Consider the following 20,942-nt stretch of genomic DNA (forward strand, 5'->3'; position numbering starts at 1 on the left):
GTGTCGACTGAGAAGTTGGCAGAGGTACGAATGTACACATGCGCATCCCGTGACGTCACACAAACAGTCACAGGCCTAGGGATCTCCTATCTAAAGCACATGGATGATACTGATATGCTATACAACACAGGGATCAGCAACTATGCTGACATTTGTGCTTAACAATATTTTACTACATGTAAGCTACATATTGTATATTATGCAAAGAAATAAGTTTTTCAGCTCTGAATTTGAATAAAGTAGACCAGAGGGGGATTGAGGGGGGGCCACACCTGTCCTCAGGAAAATCAGCAAAATCGAATATTATCGTTACTTTGAGCTCGGTTTCAAGTTACTTCCCATTGGGAAACTAACAAAATAATCTGTTTTGGTAGTATGTCTTCCATTGTATCAAATGATACCAAATAGCAGCCGGTAAAACCATAAAGCTGTCTAAAATATCCACTGCAAATTTGCTATTTGAAACCATTCATACAGTCATAGTTTTGCTTTTCCCATCGTGCACTGTGCAGAATTTTTTTTTTTTATGCTCTGCACACTCACTGCATAGAGCCATTCTCTCATAACTAGGCCAAAATTTACTGCTCACAGCTTATCTGAGTGAGCTGAGCTCATGACCTAGAGCTATGTGAGGGGCCCCTGGCCTCAATGACATAGGTCTGTGTGATTGCTACTGAAAGGGTTAACCCCTTCAGGGTCCAAGGCCCAAATCCGAAGTGGTGCCCCAGTGTCCAAGAATTTAAAAAAAAAAAATTTGTTATTTTTTCTTATGAAATGGTAGAGAATCTTTTTCTGAAGGTAATAAAACAAAAAGTACGAAATTTGATGGAAAATTGGCGAAATTATGCTCTCGCGAATTTTGATGTGTCAGCGATATTTACGAATCGGCGATTTTGCCGAGTTTGACTCCCATTTTAGGCCAATTACATTATTCCAGTCAACCAAATTCTTAGCTATTTCACTAGTATTACTTCTATTCTATCGATTGAGCACAAGAAATCGCCAAGTCAACTGTTTCAACTACAAATTAAAGTGATCGGAAATTGTTAATTTGGCCAATTTAACACAAAGTTCAAAATATTCCAATTTCAAAATAGGGTCCAGAATAAACAATGTAGCTATTCCTGGAACTAAACTAACATTTCCTCTGTTCATTAGTTATGTTTTGAAGCTTTACAAATAAATTCCATTTTGATTTTTTATTCACATAATGAATTTTTATTCACACCAAAAAATAGAAGATTTACTGTTATGCAATACTGTAATAATTGTATAAATATCATCACCATATTTGTGAATGCATATTAGACCCACCAGCTGGCGTGTATTAGACGTGTGAGGCCGTTTGTTTACTCTTGAATATCGGCAAAAATTTAACATTTCTGCTACTTTGAGCTCAGTTTCAATCCATTTTCAGTGCTAAAACCAATCAAAATCATCTCTATTTCTGTAATATGTCTTTCATTCTATCAAATGAGACCAAGAAATCGCAAATAGAACTATAAAAAACATACGAAAAAACACTGCAAAGTCGCTGTTTTAATTGAAAAATCATGATTTCAGTTTTTTTCTCTCATTATACACAGCGTGCTGCAGGATCTGTTTTATGTGGTGCACACATACCACATAGATGTATTCTCTCATATCTAGGCCCAAATGTACCACTCACAGTTTATTAGTGTGAGCTGAGCTCATGATGTAGATCTACAGTTTGGACCCTGAACGTAAAGCCGTATATCTACGGGACGGACCCTCAAAGGGTTAATAATACCAGAAGGTGCGAGTAATGCACAAAGAAGGCTACCTGGGACTCCATTACGTACTGTATTTTACTTTACTTTATACTGTACTAGTTCTGTTGTAGTACCATGCATAAAAAGATGATATAGCATACCAAAGTCATAGACAATGGGCAATGAAATTAAAGAAAAAATAATGCAAATACAGGTAATTAAATTGGTGTATGCAAAATTCAGGGGTACTGAGGGAGGGCAGTATGTTTTTAGTCAAATTTTATAAGACACATAGTGAGACTGTAAACTTATAGATTTAAATTTCACTTTGTTGGTGAGATATGGTACTGTACAGTGGATCCTCGGTTTTTGTGATTAATCTGTTCGAAAAAGTCTGACAAAAACCGAATCGTACGAAAACTGAAGCAATATTTCTCATAAGAAATAATGTAAATTCAATTACTAATTTGTTCCAGACACCCAAAAATATTAACAAAAAATACATTTTATAGAGAATAACTATAGTTTTACATACAGAAAACAATGAGAAATAAATATAAATGACTATTGAAATATATAAATAAACATTTAACATCACTTTTACCTTTACTGAAGACTCTTGTTGGTGTATGAAACATGGCGAGGAGGGGACAGGGAGGAGGAAAGGTTATTGTTTGGAAGGGGAATCCCCGTCCATAAGGAATTTAGGTATCAAGGCCCTATCTGGGATTACTTCCCTTCTTTGTCTTTTACTGGCACTAGGACCGCCCTGAGAGTCACTGAACCCCTGTCCAGAGAGGTCTGTTTCTGGCGTCTCTTTAAGGTTTGCCTAAAATGTGACAAGGCATTGTCATTGAACATTTGCAGACATGGCTTGCAGTAGCTTTGTTAGGGTGATATTTCTCCACAAAACTTTGCAACTTGTTCCACTTTGCACACATGTCCTTAATCACTGAAGAAGGCACATTCTCCCCTCTCTTCCTCCTCCTCCGAAGCAATTTCCTCAGCTGTGGTCTGTTGCTGTTTTAGTTGAAGGTCTTGCAGCTCTTCAGTGGTTGTCCACCAGCTCTTCCACATCCTGGCCACTCACATCTAACTTTATGGACTGCCCCAAAGACTCAATACGTAGATTCCACAACAGGCATAGGGTCGTCAGGGTCAGCCTCAAACCCTTCAAAATCCTTCTTGAGGACACATTCTGGCCATTTAGCAGTCACACTCGAACAAGCACAAAATACAGTAGATTATTACGAAATGTTTCGGATGAATGCGCGGGGTGATGTTCACTCAACGAGAAACAAAGGCAGACTGAGTCATGAACACATGAGATACTTTGTGCGGGCAGGCAGACGAGTTTGGTATGGACCATTTTCAACTGTATGAAAACCAAGCAGTTGTACGAAAACTGGGACAAAATTTTGACGAAAAAAGTTGTTGAAAACAGAATCGTACAAAAACTAGGGCATACGAAAACCAAGGTTTGACTGTACATATTTGAAAACGTGAAGTGTTACCGGACATTACTTTTTATATTTGAGGATTTGTCATTATCATTTACATAATGGTTATAGCAGTACTACAATACTTAATTGTATTAAGTTGTTTGTGAGTGCATATGCATGAAAATTAGCATTAACTAGAATGCTGCTTCATAAAAATTAATTGTACTTTGTAGTGCTTCTATGAGATACTCTATACAGCATTTCACTAAAATTGTGCCTATGCTTTAACCCTCTCACTGTCCTGACCCGAAATGAAACTTGCTCTCATTGTCCAAAAATTTCCCTCCTCCCTCATTATTTTTTCCTCTGAAATTGTAGAGTATCTTTTTCAGAAGGTAATGACACCAAAGGTACAGAATTTGAGGGGAAAACTTATGGAATTATGTAGGTGCAAAGTTATTGGTCTTAGCTCAGTTTTTGCACCCGTGATTTCGCCGAATTTGAGTCTTATTTTAAGCTAATTCTGTTATTCCAGTCGACTAAATTCTTATCTACTTTGCTAGTATGCCTTCCAGTCTATCAACTGAGCACAAGAAACTGCCCATTCACCTGTTTCACACAAAATTAAAAAAAAAAATACCAATTTAAAAAGAGATCATAGTAAACAATGTAGACATTTCTGGTATTAAAACATTTCCTGTGTTCCATAGCTATATATATCCCCAGGCTTTTCTTATATTAAATTTGCTTTCCATTTTGAATTCTTATTCACACAAATATAGAAGATTTACTCTGTTTCTCGGATAATAAAATATAACCAAGAAAGATTGGTTATGGTTTATAGCATCCCAGTAATTGAATCAGACCTACTAAAACCCATAAAACAGACTGGGGGTTGGAGGGGGATCTTCCTGTCCTCTTGAATATCGGCATTTAAAATCATCACAATTTTAGTAATGTCTTTTCCATTCTATCAAATGATACCAAGAAACAGCCACTAAAACCACAAAAACCATTTGAGAAATTACCGCAATATCGCTATTTTAAACCAATAATGGTCAGTTTTATTTTTCTCATCATGCACCACGTGGGGCAGGATTTTTTTATACACACTCGCAGTACAGACCCATTCTCTCATATCTAGGCCAAAATTTACCACTCAGAGCTTGTTTGAGTGAGGCGAGCTTACAACATAGGATTACATCAGGGACCCTGGCCTCAATGACAGAGTTCTATGTGACAGACAAGAAAAGGGTTAATCAGCATTTGCCAGTACATTATCATTATATACACCCCCTGTACAAAGTGTAACAGCAAGCATAACAACCACAAAGTTTTGTGACAACAAAAATTTTCATGGATGATAATGACATTTTGTGAAAATAACAAGAAAATGAATACAGAATTTTTGTGACGTGCAGTTTTTTTTATTTGTTCTTGAGACTCTGCATAATTTAAAAGTTATGTTATTGTTGCTAATAGTTGGTAGTAAAGTATACATTCATAATTGGCTCAAATCAAATAGTAAACTCGTTTTTTTGTTAACTCAAAAATGAGTGGCATCATCTCTGGCACTACAGTTCTGTATTCAAGTAAATTTATAGCACTTCAGGGCTGGGCAAGTGTAAATAAGAATTATTGTGTTGATTTTGAGTGATTTACTAAACCTTGTTATGTTATTCCCTCTTGCTGCTCATTCTGCCCTATGTGCATGTTGACTGTTGGGCTTATATGCATATAGCAGGAGAGGGTGGTGGTGGTGGGGGTCCACGAACAACAGTCAAGCGAGTACCGTCAATCAGTCGAGGGAGAATTGGCTCTTCATCTTCTAATGCAGGTACTAACATAAGCTGGAGTTTCTCACCTCATATTCTGAATCATAATTTAAAAAAAAAGTAGTGAATAGCATTGCATATTAGACTCCATAATATTCTGTTTTCTTCAGATGTATCGTTTTACTATACAATACAGTACAGTACAGTGGTACCCTGAGTTTTGGCCACATCCCAGCTCAAACAATTATGTAAGTGTATTATTGTAAGTGCTTTTGTAAATGTATTTCTGGGGGTCTGAAATGGACTAATCTAATTTACATTATTCCTTACGGGAACAAATTTGTTCGGTAATGTCACATGAACAGCCTTCTGGAATGAATTATGGCTGAAACTCTGGGTTCCACTGTATATCATTTAACAGTGTAATTTGTCAATTACTGTTTGCTTATAAGAATGGCTTACCCAAACATGTGGGTTTGTATGAATACCTAATACACTAATTTATGTTTGTTAAATTAGGAGGCAACTGAAGCATGATGTAATGGACTCATAGGGGGGGGGGTTTCTCTGAGTGTCAGTTAATCCTTAAACTGTCCAAGCAGATCTATGTTCACATGCGTAGTGCTCCAAAAGTAGTTTTCCTTTTTTTATATACTTATTTTCAAATATAACAAAAAAAAGATCAAAGTTTTTTTTTACACGTTTTCAAATGTAAAAAAAAGAAAAGAAGATCTACTTTTTTTTACATACTTTCAAATGTTGAAAAAACGCAGATCTACGTTTGGACAGTTTAAGGGTTAAATCAGAATAATGTTTAAAAGCTGTAAAAGAAGCTTTTAATTTCTGTACTCTACATCTAAAATAGTACTGCACCCTCAGTTTACAGTTATGTTACAATAAACATTAAAAATAAAGGCGTTAAAAGTACAATTTACTCGGTGGCTTTTTGCCCATTATTTTTGAAGTCCGATGTAATAAGGGTTTACCGTTGAGTCTGCACATAAGGTGAATAGCTATTGTACAAGTTTAGTGCAGCAAACCTTTGTGAGTTATGTGATCACAGTTTGCATTTTTAATATTCTGCGATTTAAATTTACTTTTTAATTTCTAATAGTAACGCACCATTACCATGAAGGCATGCAGGGGCAAAATTAATGGAGGGGTGTTAATGTTGCGGTTTAAAAACTGTAGTGTAAAGCACCCTTCTGGCAAGACAGTGATAGAGTGAATGATGGTGAAAGTTTTTCTTTTTCGGGCCACCCTGCCTTGGTGGGAATCGGCCAGTGTGTTAATAAAATAATAACATTGTTATCCTCTTTGTCATTCATATTATCATCTTGCTTTGTCTCATGGATATTAATCATGACACCCAGAAGGAATAACAGTGATGCTGAAGGTCCCAAGAAGACAACTAGCTTTGAAACACTTATAATTTCTAAGAAAATTATAGAGTAGAGTAGAGGTGGGAGGTGGTGGTGTTTATGGCTGGTAGGGCACTCACATGTCTCATGCAGTACATAATTGTACTTTAATTACACATGTGCATTAAACAGTCATGTACCCTTATCAGTTACATATACATGAATATGTTGAGGATTGATAATAGGAAAATATTAAATGAGAATATTGTGTAATGTTTATGATGTAGTGAAGATGAAGGCCACAGGTGGAGGCCACAGTCAACCATTTTGGCTAATAAGGTCTGCATCAGTTATATCTACACACTTCTGTAGCAACAAGGACTTTTTACCCTATTTCAAACAAGAATGTGCACAACAAAAATGCTGGCATTCATGTTCGCACTTCTCACTTTCTGTGGCAGGAATGTGCTCTCTTGTTAATAAGCTCTATTCAGTTGAAAAGGCACTGGTTTGTGAAACCTCTTCAAAATAAAGATATCCAGGTAATTCACAAACATTTAATTCATCATCTTACTGTTATTCTATTGAAAAAAATTAACTCTTATACTGAGTCAACAACTGGCTTTCCCCAGGCCTTGGACAAGATTTGATGGATTCATCCTCATTTTTTCCCATATGTTTTTCACTCCATAAGTTGCAGAAATCATTAATAGCACAGTTTCTAGGAATGTAACCTGAGAGAATTGTGAATGCCCACTGTACATTTCAAAATTTTTGTAACCTAATACATTCTGCAAATTTGGCCATACCAGTTAAAAATGTGCATAATTATCTCCCTTTAATTATGTACTTACTTGTAGTTAGAAAAATAGTTATGCTAGCGGTATTATATCATCTCTGTCTTGATAAATTAGACACATGTGCAACACTTGAAATTTAATGAGGAAACGTTTCGCCACACAGTGGCTTCATCAGTCCATACAAAGGAGAATGGTGAAGAGCAGGAGGAGTTTGAGGTAATCAATCCCTCAGCCTTGAGTCAATGTGGTCGTCCATCAGTCTTGAAAAGATTACAGCATATCTGCGGAGAAGTAGCTTCAAATTTAGGTTGGATAAATACATGAGTGAGAAGGGTTGGATTTGAGTAGGATTTGATAGAGTTATCAGAGCTTATTTCTTGGGTGGCATTGAAAATTGGGTTGCGCAAATGTGTTGTTAGTTGGATGGATTGTGAAGGACCTGCCTAGTATGGGCCAACAGGCCTGCTGCAGTGTTCCTCCTTTCTTATGTTCTTATATACCGTAGGCAGGAGAGGTGCAGCAGTCATAGGTGGTATCACATTTGTCCAATGTGGAAGTAGGTCGTACCCAAGGGTTACGCAAGTGAGGAATTCCCAAGTAGTATTAAGATCCCAAGATGTTGCATGTCAGACAGGAATGTAGATGAATGGTTCAGAGAACCAACAAGTTGATAAATTAGGAACTTGTGCAACACTTGGGTATCTTTAATGAGGAAATGTTTTGCCACACAGTGGCTTCATCAGTCCATACAAAGGAGAATGGTGAAGAACAGGAGTTGTTTGAGGTAATCAGTCCCTCAGCCTTGAGTCAGTGTGGTCAGCCTATGGAAAGAAATTATATAAAATACCGACACAATGGAAATATAAACACACATGCAGTATAATGTGATCCTTTATTGACAGCGTTTTGCCCCACGGTGGGCTTTTTCAAGTTACAAACAGATCTACCTGGGGTGGAAGGTATGCGAGTACTATTTATAGTCAGGTTCAGAATGCTGGGGCAGGTGGAGAATGCTGCATCTAATGATTTACCGAGTGGGGTTATAGAGTCTAAAATCTTGAGTAGCTTGGAAGGGAGATTGGATAAGTATGTGAGTAGACCTTCTGCAGTGTTCCTCCATTCCTATGTTCTTATGTGGGATAGCGATGAAGAAGTTTCTTGGCAAGTGGTTCAGCTATGTTATAGAAGCCATTGTTCTGGTTGAAGTTGTTGGATATAGAGATAAGCGTCATATGATTCTAGGATTCTTCGGTGCGTGTGGAATTGTCTGCCCTGGCTTGTAAACATTGGCACACTGACTGTACATAGTGGCCGGGTGGCCGCGGGCGGCTCAGGCCGCATGGACCCATTCTGGACGAATGTCCTTAACTGAGTTTTTCATTGTTAGCCTAGCCAATATTTTTATGCAAAAACGCATCGGTATCCAATTTTATAGCTATCCGATAGTATAGTTAACTGAGGGTCCACTGTAGTTCCTTTATATAAAGGGAAGGGGGAGAAAAGAGACTGTAAAAATTATAGGGGAATAAATTTATCGAGCATACCAGGTCAAGTGTACGGTAGGGTTATTATTGAAAGAATTAGAGGTAAGACAGAGTAGGATTGCAGATGAGCAAGGAGGCTTTAGAGTGGGTAGGAGAGAGAGAGAGATTACTTCAAGGTAAAAGTAGGCCTTAGACAGGGATGTGTAATGTCATCATGGTTGTTTAATATAATTATAGATGGGGTTGTAAAGAAGTAAATGCTAGGGTGTTGGGGAGAGGAGTGGAATTAAATTATGGGGAATCAAATACAAAATGGGAGTTGATAGTTACTTTTTGCTGATGATACTGTGCTTTTGGGAGATTCTAAAGAAAAGTTACAAAGGTTAGTTGATGAGTTTGGGAGTGTGTGTAAAGGTAGACAGTTGAAAGTGAATATAGATAAGACTAAGGTGATGAGGGTATCAAATGATTTAGATAAAGAAAAATTGCATATCACATTGGAGAGATGGAGTATGGAAGAAGTGAATGTTTTCAAATATTTTGGAGTTGACTTGGCAGTGGATGGATTTATGAAGGATGAGGTTAACCATAGCATTGATGAAGGAAAAAAGGTGAGTGGTGCATCGAGGTATCTGTGGAGACAAAAAAGTTATCCACGGAGGCAAAGAAAGGAATGTACGAAAGTATAGTGGTACCAACACACTTTTATAGATGTGAAGCTTGGGTTGTAAATGCTGCAGCGAGGAGGCAGTTGGAGGCAGTGGAGATGCCCTGTCTAAGGGCAGTGTGTGGTGTAAATATTATGCAGAGAATTCGTAGTTTGGAAATTAGGAGGAAGTGTGGAGTTACTAAAAGTATTAGTCAGAGGGGTTGTTGATCAAGGTGGTTCGGTCATTTAGAGAGAATGGAACAAAGAATGTCTTGGAGAGCATATAAATCTGTAGGAGAAGGAAGGCGAGGTAGGGGTCGTCCTCGAAAAGGTTGGAATGAGGGGGTAAAGGAGGTTTTTTTGTTGGTGAGTGGCTTGGATTTCCAGCAAGCGTGCGTGAACTTGTTAGATAAGAGTGAACGGAGACGAATAGTTTTTGGAACCTGACGAGCTGTTGGAGTGTGAAGGGATTCAGGGAAACCTATTAGCTGGACTCGAGTCCTGGAAATGGGAAGTACAATGCCTGCACTTTAAAGGATGGGGCTTGGGTTATTGGCAGTTTGATGTGACTGTCTAAACTGTCGTATGTGGGTGCCTCTGCAAAGACAGTGATTATGTTTGAGTGATGGTTAAAGTGTTGACTCATAATGAAAGTTTTTTTGTTTCTTTTTGGGTTTTTCTTTCTTTTGGGTCACCCTGCCTTGGTGCGAGATGGCCGACATGATAAAATAAATAAAAAATATATATATATATACAGTGGAAGCCCGGTTATAGGCTGTAATCCGTTCCAGAAGGTTGGCCTAAATCCGAAATGGCCTAAAACTGAATCAATTTTTCCCACAAGAAATAATGTAAATACAATTAATCCATTCCAGACATATATATGTATGACATATAATGTATGAGTGATGGTGAAAGTGTTGAATGATGAAAGTATTTTTCTTTCTTTTTGGGTTTTTTTCTTTTTCGGTTCTTTTTGGGTCACCCTGCCTCAGTGGGAAATGGCTGATGTATTAAAAAAAAAATTATGTATATATTTATTTATTTGTAAATGTTACCTTGCTTACACTCCAGCAACATATCATCATAAAAACTGCTTACCTTCAGTCACTTTGATCTAATGCAGTCACACAATGTCTGTTGGATGTTTAAGCCCTTAGCACAGAAAACTACCTTTACTGTCTCCCTCCAACCCTTTGTGAGACAGCTTTTTCCTTCCTTTTACCCCAGATTTATATAACCTCTTAGTCATCCTAATCTGCTCTATCTTCTCTAAATGCCCATGCCAGCACAACTATTCTTCAGTTCTCTGAATTATACCTTGTGTAACCCACATTGCTTTTTCATTTATACGCTTCTAATTTTCTGCATATTATTCACTCCACACAGTGCTCTCCATCATGATGTCTGTGCCGCCAGCCTCCCGACTTCAATGTTTAAAGCCCATTCTTTACACCCTCATAAAAGTATTGGCAACACTGTATTCTTATACCTTTCCCATTTTTTGCCACTAAGGATAAAGTTCTACAAATGTGTCAATGCACCACCTGCCTTTTTACCCTCATCAGTGCTACAGTTCATGTCATCTTTCATAGACTTATCTACCAACAAATCCGCTTAAAAATATCTGAATACACTTCTTCTATACTCCCTCCAATCTTTGACTGCCAAGATATTTTGCTGTTCTCATCACCTTGCTCTTTTTTTATTTATGTTTAATTTCCTCCTATTACATTACCACTCAAATTCATTAACAAGCCTTTGCCACTTCTCTTCAGAATCTCCCAAAAGAGCAGTGTTTTTGGCAAAGAGCACCTGTGACAACTCCCACTTTGTACTCGCCTAGTTGTGGTTGCAGGGGTTGATACTCCGCTCCTGGTCCCGCCTCTTCACTGATCGCTACTAGGTCCACTTTCTGCTTCCAGAGCTTTGTCATACCTCGTCTTAAAGCTATGTATGGTTCCTGCCTCCACTACATCACTTGCTAGGCTATTCCACTTCCTGATGACTCTGACAGAAGAAATACTTCCTAACATCCCTCTGACTCATCTGAGTCTTCAGCTTCCAATTGTGACCCCTTGTTTCTGTGTCCCCTCTCTGGAACAACCTGTCTCTGTCTACCTTATCTATTCCATGCAGTATTTTGTATGTCTTCATCATGTCTCCCCTGGCCCTCCTATCCTCCAATGTCGTCAGTCCGATTTCTCTCGACCTTTCTTCGTTGTGCGTGTGTGTGTGTATATATATATAAATTTTTTTACATATTTAAATCTCATGCTTCTCCCCAAGGCCCTAGCATTAACTTTTACAGCCCCATTTATAAAGACGTTAAGCAACCATGGTGATATCATACATCCCTGGAAAATAATCTCCCCTATACATACCCTAACCTGAGCTGCACTATCCACATTAAAATTCTTTACTGCTTCTAGTAACCTACTGCCTATTCCATGTATATGCAACAGTTTACTGCATTGCTAACCTATCTACCCCTATCATACACTTTTTCAAAATTTGTGAGCATTGCTTACTTACATGCTTTGCTGTAAACACTTGGTCTACACATTGTCCTACCCTTCTTAAATCATCCTTGTTCCTCTGCAGTCCTTTTTTCTGTCTTGCCCTTAATACGCTATTTAAGAACATAAGAAAGAAGGAACACTGCAACAGGCCTACTGACCCATGCGGAGCAGGTTCATGTTCTCCCCCCGGATTAGACCAACGAACCCCCCCCCCCCCATCCCCTCCGATTAGCCCAATGGCCCACCCAGTCTGGTCATCTCCACTCAAGGATGGAGCACTGCACCAGACCCAGCAGCACAAGCTAGTCAGATCCAACTCACACCCACCCACACCCACTCATGTATTTATTTAACCTATTTTTAAAACTACATAACGTTTTAGCCTTAATAACTGTACTTGGGAGTTTGTTCCACTCATCCACAACTCTATTACCAAACCAGTGCTTTCCTATATCCTTCCTGAATCTGAATTTTTCCAACTTGAAACCATTGCTGTGAGTCCTGTCTTGGCTGGAAATTTTCAGCACGCTATTTACATCCCCTTTATTTATTTCTGCTTTCCATTTATATGCCTCGATCATATCCCCCTAATTCTACGCCTTTCAAGAAAGTGCAGATTCAGGGCCCTCAGTCTATCTTCATAGGGAAGATTTCTGATATATGGGATCATCTTTGTCATCCTCCTCTGTATGTTTTCCAGAGCATTTATATCCATTCTGTAATACGGTGACCAGAACAGAGCAGCATAGTCTAAATGAGGCCTAACCAAGGATATATATAGTGTTGAAGAACAACCTGAGGACTTCTATTATTTATACTTCTAGATATGAAGCCAAGAATTCTGTTAGCTTTATTGGGAACACTAATGCACTGTTGTCTTGGTTTTAGATTACTGCTAACCAGAACTCCTAAATCCTTTTTGCAGTCAGTAGTATTAACATCTACATTATTTAGTTTATATGTGGCATGGTTATTTAACTGTCCAACATTTAGAACTTTGCATTTGTCAATATTAAGCTTCATCTGCCACCTCTCCAACCATTGCATCAGTCTATTCAAATCATCCTGGAGTGCTCTAGTGTCCTCATTAGAATGAATTGGACGGCCTATTTTGGTGTCATCAGCAGATTTGCTTATGTTGCTATTTATTCCCTCATCTATGTCGTTTATGTAAATTGTGAACAACAATGGGCCCAACACTGACCCCTGAGGAACACCGCTTGTGACGTGCCCCCATTCTGATTTTTCCCCAATTATGCAAACTCTCTGCTGTCTATTTGTCAGCCATGCCTCTACCAAGGAAAAAAATTCTCCTCCTATTCCGTGTGACTTAAGTTCCTTCAATAGCCTCTGGTGTAGAACTTTATCTAAAGCCTTACTGAAGTCCATATACGCAATATCATATTCATTACCATGATCTACCTCCTCAAACACCTTAGTGAAAAAAGTTAGTAAATTCGTAAGACAGGAATGCCCCTTTGTAAAACTGTGTTGGGATTCATTAATCAATCTGTGCCTGTCAAGATGGCTATGAATTGCTTTGGCAATTATTGATTCCATAAATTTTCCCACTATGGAGGTAAGGCTTATTGATCTATAGTTCGAAGCCAAGGACCTGTCACCTGCCTTGTAAATAGGTATTACATTTGCCATTTTCCACTTATCAGGCACTATGTCAGTTTGTAGTGATATGTTAAAAAGATTAGCCAAAGGTATGCTAAGTTCCTCTTTACATTCCTTTAACACCCTTGCAAACAGTTCATCAGGACCTGGGGATTTGTTCGGTTTTAGTTTCTCTATTTGTCTGAGGACCATGTCACTAGTTACTGCAATCGTACATAGTTTATTATCATCCTGTTCTACATAATCTATTACTTCAGGAATATCGCTAGTATTTTCCTGGGCGAAAACTGAGAGGAAGTAGGTATTTAGAATTTCACACATATCCTTATCACTGTCAGTGATCTGACCAGAGTTACTCTTAAGTGGGCCAATCTTGTCCCTAATCTTACTTCTGTATACCTGAAAGAACCCTTTTGGGTTAGTTTTTGAATCCCTTGTGACCTTAGCCTCATAATCCCGTTTTGCTTTTCTTATTTCATTCTTTATTTGTCTTTAATTGAATATATTGATTTCTTAACTGCCCATCCCCTCTTTTGATACACCTATATATGCCTCTCTTTTGACCAATAAGATGTTTTAATCTACTGTTCATCCATTTGGGATCAATTTTGTTAGATCTAATTTCCCTACTCATTACAAAAGTTGTCTGGGCAGCTAGAACTATGCTCTGAAAAACGTCATATTGGCAACCAAGTTCACCTACCTGACCCATAGTCAGGACATCCCAATTTAGCCCACCCAGGTAATTTTTCAGTCCCATGAAGTCGGCCAAGCGAAAATCTGGGACAGAGATTTGATTGCAGTTATCTGGGTAATTCCATGATATATTGAAACTAAGTGATTTGTGATCACTTTTCCCAAGCTCATCATTAACCTCAAGATTATTAATTAGTGAATCTTTGTTGGCAAGAACCACGTCAAGCAGATTGTTTCCTCTAGTTGGTTCTGTCACAACCTGTTGGAAAAAGCAATCCTGAACCGTATCAAGAAAGTCGCTAGACTCAAGATTTCCTGTCATACTGTTCCAATCAATTTGCCTAAAGTTAAAATCTCCCATTATCACAACATTTTCATATCTAGATGCCTTATGAATTTCGTCCCATAACAGCTTACTGCCCTCCCTATCAAGGTTTGGAGGCCTATAAATCACACCCAGAATTAATTTGTCACGACCCTCGAGAAACTGTAGCCAAACAGATTCTGTGTTCGATGTTAATAATCTTATATCATGTCTAAGACAACAATTTAAATTTTCTCTGACATACATTGCCACTCCACCACCCTTCTTGTTGACCCTATTAGTGTGGAATAGTTTATAACCCTGTATGTTGCATTCAGAAGGCATTTCTCTATCTTTCAGGTTGAACCAGGTCTCTGTTATACCAATAATATCTATATTACCTACACTTGCAAGTAATCTTAGCTCATCTATCTTATTTCTTAGACTCTACTATTTGTATAGTATTTGTATCTCTCTTTGTTGATCAATTGATTTGCCATTACTAGCAACTTTATTTTGAATATTGTCTTTTAAACATTTCCCTGAGGTATCCCGGTAATAACTGCTGTTTTTAACCCTAATTCTGCAGCCTGATTATTTCCCACAAACACCCATACCTCTATAATCTATCAGTTTAAATTCCTAGACAAGTCATCAATTACCCTTTCAATTGAATTGGCTAATGCAACCACTCCATTCCCAGAGAGATGAACCCCATCCCTTGCATACATATCACGTTTGCCAAAGAATAGGTCCCAGTTATCAATGAATGAGATTGCAAGTTCCTTGCAGTACCTGTCTAGCCAGCAGTTTATACCAATTGCCCTAGGCATCCATTCATTGCCCACTCCCTTTCTAGGCAAGATGCTACATATGACTGGGATCCCTCCCTTAGACCTAACTACATGTACTTCTATGGCTGACCTGTACTTATCCAGCAGCTCCTCTCTCCTGCCCTTCCCAATGTCATTACCCCCAGCACTAAGACAGATAATGGGCTTGTTCCCATTACCTGCCATAATATTATCCAACCTGCTGACTACGTCACCAACACCAGCTCCAGGAAGACACACTCTCTGTCTGACTTTTCTGTCTCTGTTACAAAATGCAGGGTCTATATATCTTACCTGAGAATCACCTACTATTAAAATATTCTTACCTTGATTAGCAGGGGAATCAGTGGTACCTTCAACCTCACTAACCACAGAAGTACACTCGTCTTGGAGAACAAAGAATCAATTTCCTACCTTCACATCTTCTCTATTAACTCTCCTCATCTTCCTTCTTCCTGAACTGTTAACCACTTGCCACTTAAAGCGACTGCCACTATCACTGCTGGTGACCATTCCTTCCTTACCAGCTAAATCCTTCTCACACTTGCTCCCAAACTCATCTATGCGAAGCTTCAGCCTCCTATTTTCCTCCTGAAGAAGTAGAATCTCCTTCTTCAACACTTGAACCTGAGATTCTAAAACACTACAACAAGTCATTGTGCTTGGTAACAGCCCATGCTAACTCCCAAGAGCTTAGGCAGGTATGACGACAGGTGACCACTGACCTCAGCGTACTGACCACTGTTTGTTTAATGTTGGTCATTGTCACATAGTTCAGTTATGTGACTGCGTGTAATAATAGTGTTTATGATATATGTGGTCCATTTCCACTTTCACTAATTTCCAATGCATTACGCTTATTTAATTTTTCATTAGTGACGTTTCATTAATGATTCTGCTGACTCAGAATGGACTCTGTAAGGTATTTTATGCTTTATCTCATACAGGTATGTGTTATGCATTTAGTTAATTCTAGTACAGTAGATGATTAACGTGCAGTAAATCACCAGGACTACTAGTGACTTTGCACCTTTTGCAGATCTTTCCTCTTAACACTATTCTCATTTTAATTTCAAACAAAATCTTCCTCCCATTGTAATAATATACACTTAAAACTTTTTTTTTTAGTTTACAGTGCTAGCACGTCTTTGAAGCCATTTGTCAGGTATCTTATTGAAGTTACCTGTGTAATATACCTGTGACTAGTTTTGAGATTTCTTCTACCTTTGCAGCCTGGGGCCTGAGCCCTGAGGCCAGGCTTTTCTGCTGATTGCCTGTTCACTGAGGCTGCTCCTGTCGGCAGCCCTCTGGCCCTCATGTCCATCAGAACCTGATTGATCTGACACTTGGCAGAGGTGGTGAGCCAGTTTTCCACATAAAAACTTGTACATGTGCTCAGGCATTGTTTCTGATATCTGAAAGTGGCATTTGTTGATTAGTCTTGGAGAACGGATTTTGATAGTTTCTTTTTGTGCCCCTGTTGTTCACTGGGTCTGTTTTGTACCTTCTGCCTTGCTTCCCATTCTTGTATGAGAAAATTTTAGTGTAATGTACAATCTCTTAGTTATATAATTGTCTTCTTCATTTTCCTATTGACATAAAAGAACATTTTCAGGATTTTCTATATTTCTGTATTTCTCATATTTCGAAGCACTGGGAGGCATTTTACAGTATGTCTTGAATTGTTTCTTGCCATCTTGTAATGCAGAGACCACATCATTGCTGCATAGTTTAATTATGGAGTAATATATGTTGTAAACGTTTTTTTTTTTTTTTCCATCATTTCACCAAGTACATATTTGAAGGATATTTTCATGTTTGCTTATGTAGAATTTTATTTTCTCACTGTTTTTTTAATGTGCTTATCCACAGCTAATATTTTGAATGTAATTACTCTGATGATTTGAGTACTTTAATGTAGTCTGGGATTTTCATGTAACTATTCTTCCATTTTTGTGTATTTTCCTGCGTGCACACGTGCGTTTGTGTACCAGTGTTTGTATGTGTGTGTACATGAGAGAGAGAGAGAGATGGGGGAATAAGTGTGCAAGTATTTTATACCATTATAAATAATATGTTTGTTTATGATTACAGCTGCTGCTGGAGCTGTTGATGAAGCGGCTTTCTTCGCCTTGTTTGAAGACGTCCCAAAAGTTACTATATATTCAACTCGGGAACTAGAAGATACTCTGACTAAAATTCGAGAGGTCATCTCTAGCCCCAACAATGATTGGGACAAGAGAGTAGATGCTGTGAGTTGAAATAATGTTTCTTTCCTGCAGATAATTACATTTTTTAGATATCTGTTCAGTACAGTCTGCCTGCTGTAGTCACTTGGGGGGGGGGGGGGGTTGCCAGTGCCATTGTTGCCTGGTCCCAGATGAGGCTTTGTGGTTAGCAACCTGATCAATCAGGTTGTTGCAGGTCACAGTGCAGAGACACCCCAGCCTAGCAAATATTTTGTAATATTCTGATTTTCTAAGTTTGTGTTTACTATGCCTACCTGTATGTCTTCTGTGTTATTTAATAACTTTTCCCACTTGTAAATTGTAATTTTTTTCTAAAGGCAGCCCTGAGACAAAAATCTTAAATTTCTTTTCTAAATTCAGTAATTTCTGAAATACTCAAAGCCATTTCTTTATTGTGATATGTATTAAATTGAACAAAATGTTAAAATTATCTTTTTTGTGTAGATGATATTAATCCATAAGTATAATAGATATTTCAGTTGGAAAAATGAGAGTAGATACTGGAGGCAAATCTTACAGGGAGTTTATTAGGAAACTAAGTACAGTAGTTTTTTTTTTAATAATTTTTTATTATTATCACACTGGCCGATTCCCACCAAGGCAGGGTGCCCTGAAAAAGAAAAACTTTCACCATCATTCACTCCATCACTGTCTTGCCAGAAGGGTGCTTTACACTACAGTTTTTAAACTGCAACATTAACACCCCTCCTTCAGAGTGCAGGCACTGTACTTTAATAATAGAATGCTTTATTGACTCGGCTAGAGTACGAGGTTTCCAATGGAAAAATTTGGCTAAAAGTAGGGAGGTTATTTATTAATTGGTAATACTTACTGTATTTCGTGGCTTATTAGACGCATTTTTTTCCATAAAAAGTCTCTAGAAACCACCCTGCGTCCTATAAACTGAAGGTCAGTGATAAGAGCTATAAATTTGGGGTGTGGGGTGGGCTATAGCTCTCCCAGTTACGTCTGATGCCAAGCCATTGAAACTAAAACAAGTCTTATAAGCCGTGAAATATGGTAACTACTTGGGTGCATCAAGGGCAAAACTCACTCAACATTTTTTTTTTAACAAACTGGCCATATCCCACAACGAAAATTTATCCTATTTTGATGTGTGTTATCCTCTCTCAGATCACTACAGTGTTGCTCGGTTTACTACTATAATGTCGTTGGAAACTGACATTAATTTGTGTACACTAATTCTGAAACAAAAGACAGGCAGTGCACCAGAAACCCCCAATTTAATAGTCTTGATGTTCAGTGCCCTGATATACAGTACGTGTCACAATGTTTTGTGCTGTAAGGAGAGTGGTTATTGGTTTTTTAAGAGAAATTTTTAAAATCTTTTTCTAATCTAATCTAATCATTTTCTAGGGGCGGAGGGTTATTTCTATATATCATTAAGCTCTGTTAAACCTCCATACAATGGAGAGTTTAAAGTATATATAATGAACTTTGGAAATGTGTAGCAAAATGTGCTGGGTTACTTGATATGGAAACAGTGGATGAAGTGCTTTGGTTACAGTATTGTCCATTATTGGTGCAGTCACGACAAAACAATCTCTTCTCTTTCCACCACAGTTGCCATTACTGGCCACCCACTCCTCCCCTATTAGTCCTTGATATGGTGGGGTTACTGTATTTTCAAACAGTACATCAATATGGATGAAAGGAGTCAAGTGCATACATTTATGACATCTTAATTGGATATATTTTAGTCCTGGGACCTTGGTCAGTTCAGGTGATACTAGAGAATGAGAGAGCACAGTATTCAATACAGTGGCACCTATTTCTGTCAGGTTCTCTAGATTATTTCAGCCTTGAGCCACTGCGTGGGATGCTCTCTTAGACCTACAGTGCTAGTCATGGCATTATGCTGGGTGAGTGCCCCAGCATAATGCCGTGATGAAAATCAAAGGCCTACCATACAGGGGGGGGTCTTTTTCCGTCAGTGCATTATGCCGGGTAGCAGCCATTAGCATGACGTCACAGCCTGTCGCCACAGTCCACAGTGACTCCTCAGTGCTCAGGTGGCTGCCATGGTGAGAGGAAGTGTTGCACTTTTGTCTCTCATCCATCCCATCTTTTGTCTGGTGTGCCCCTAGGTTTTCGGGCTATTCATGTTTAATTATGGGTAAAAGGAAGTCTTGAACCCTTTCAAGGTCCAGAAGCCAAATTTCAAAGTGTGCACCAGGGTCCAAGAATTTAAAAAAAAAAATTATTTTTTCTTATGAAATGGTAGAGAATCTTTTTCTGAAGGTAATAAAACAAAAAGTATGAAATTTGATGGAAAATTGACGAAATTATGCTCTTGCGAATTTTGATGTGTCAGTGATATTTATGCATCGGCGATTTTGCCGACTTTGACTCCCATTTTAGGCCAATTACATTATTCCAGTCGACCAAATTCTTAGCTGTTTCACTAGTATTACTTCTATCGATTGAGCACAAGAAATCGCCAAGTCAACTGTTTCAACTACAAAATAAAGTGATTGGAAATTAATAACAAAAAAAGGCGCAATACCGTGACTGGAACGATACACAAATAACCCGCATATAAAAGAGAGAAGCTTACGACGACGTTTCAGTCCGACTTGGACCATTTACAAAGTCACACTAACCAGAAGTGGAGCAGGACGGCTATATACTATAGGCAGGAAGAGGTGGAGGTAGTAGTAGTAGTGGTAGTACAAGAATGGTATATAATACCGACAGACTTAGGGAGCACAAAAATAGTGTTAGGCTTGCCGACACTAACAATGCTCTTTTTCTGTCACGTCAGAGATCATAGCCATCCTATTGACTGGTCTTCTGCTAAAACTGTCTTCCCTACTTCCAACTCGAACAGTCGCCGTCTAGTTGAATCCTCTCTAATACACAACTTTCCTTGTATGAATCTTAGCCCTGGCTTTGTCTCTGTAGATGCCTTCCTCTCCCACTACATTGTAAAATGCTCCGAACTTCAGAACACCCGTGACTTAACCTGACTCCTCATTTTTTCTTTTTCCTTTTCTTCTTCTCCCTCTACCCCTTTCCTCTTTCTTTTTTCTCCTCTGGGTTGTCTTTCTCTCTTCTGTCTCGTGTTTCTGTTCCTTCTTCATTTATTTCACCACTTCCCCTTTCACGCACCTCTGTGCACTTGCTCTCCCTCTGTGAGCACCTAGCTCTCTTGCAGTGCTCCCCTTCCTTTGTATTTGACTGGCTTGTCCTTATTCCCCACTAATACCACTACCACTACTACTACCTCTTCTACTACTACTACTGATGAAATTAAGACACATGTGCAGCGTCTGGGTGTCTTTGTTGTGGACGTTTCGCCATCCAGTGGCTGGCTGGATGGCGAAACGTCTACGATAGGGATGCCCAGGTGTTGCGCATGTGTCTTAATTTCATCTTGTCGGTATTATATACCATTCTTGTACTGCTACTACTACTACCTCCACCTCTTCCTGCCTATATATAGCCATC

At 38.5% G+C, this 20,942-nt stretch overlaps 1 protein-coding gene across 15 annotated transcripts in view; it reads left to right on the forward strand.

Annotated features, from left to right (window-relative positions):
• chb (chromosome bows) overlaps nt 1-20,942 on the forward strand; it is a 788,037-nt gene that overhangs the window by 607,800 nt on the left and 159,295 nt on the right. For 11 of the 15 annotated variants that reach the window (XM_053789056.2, XM_053789050.2, XM_070094157.1 and 8 more), the window contains 2 exons: nt 4,917-5,012; nt 17,317-17,474. In XM_053789056.2, the coding sequence (XP_053645031.1) occupies nt 4,917-5,012; nt 17,317-17,474 (254 nt within the window). The remainder of the gene's footprint in view (nt 1-4,916; nt 5,013-17,316; nt 17,475-20,942) is intronic. The other 4 variants (XM_053789064.2, XM_053789065.2, XM_070094162.1 and 1 more) reach the window with 2 other exon arrangements.

This window comes from Cherax quadricarinatus, chromosome 44 (assembly GCF_038502225.1).
Source record: "Cherax quadricarinatus isolate ZL_2023a chromosome 44, ASM3850222v1, whole genome shotgun sequence".
NCBI classification, from domain to species: Eukaryota; Metazoa; Arthropoda; class Malacostraca; order Decapoda; family Parastacidae; genus Cherax; species Cherax quadricarinatus.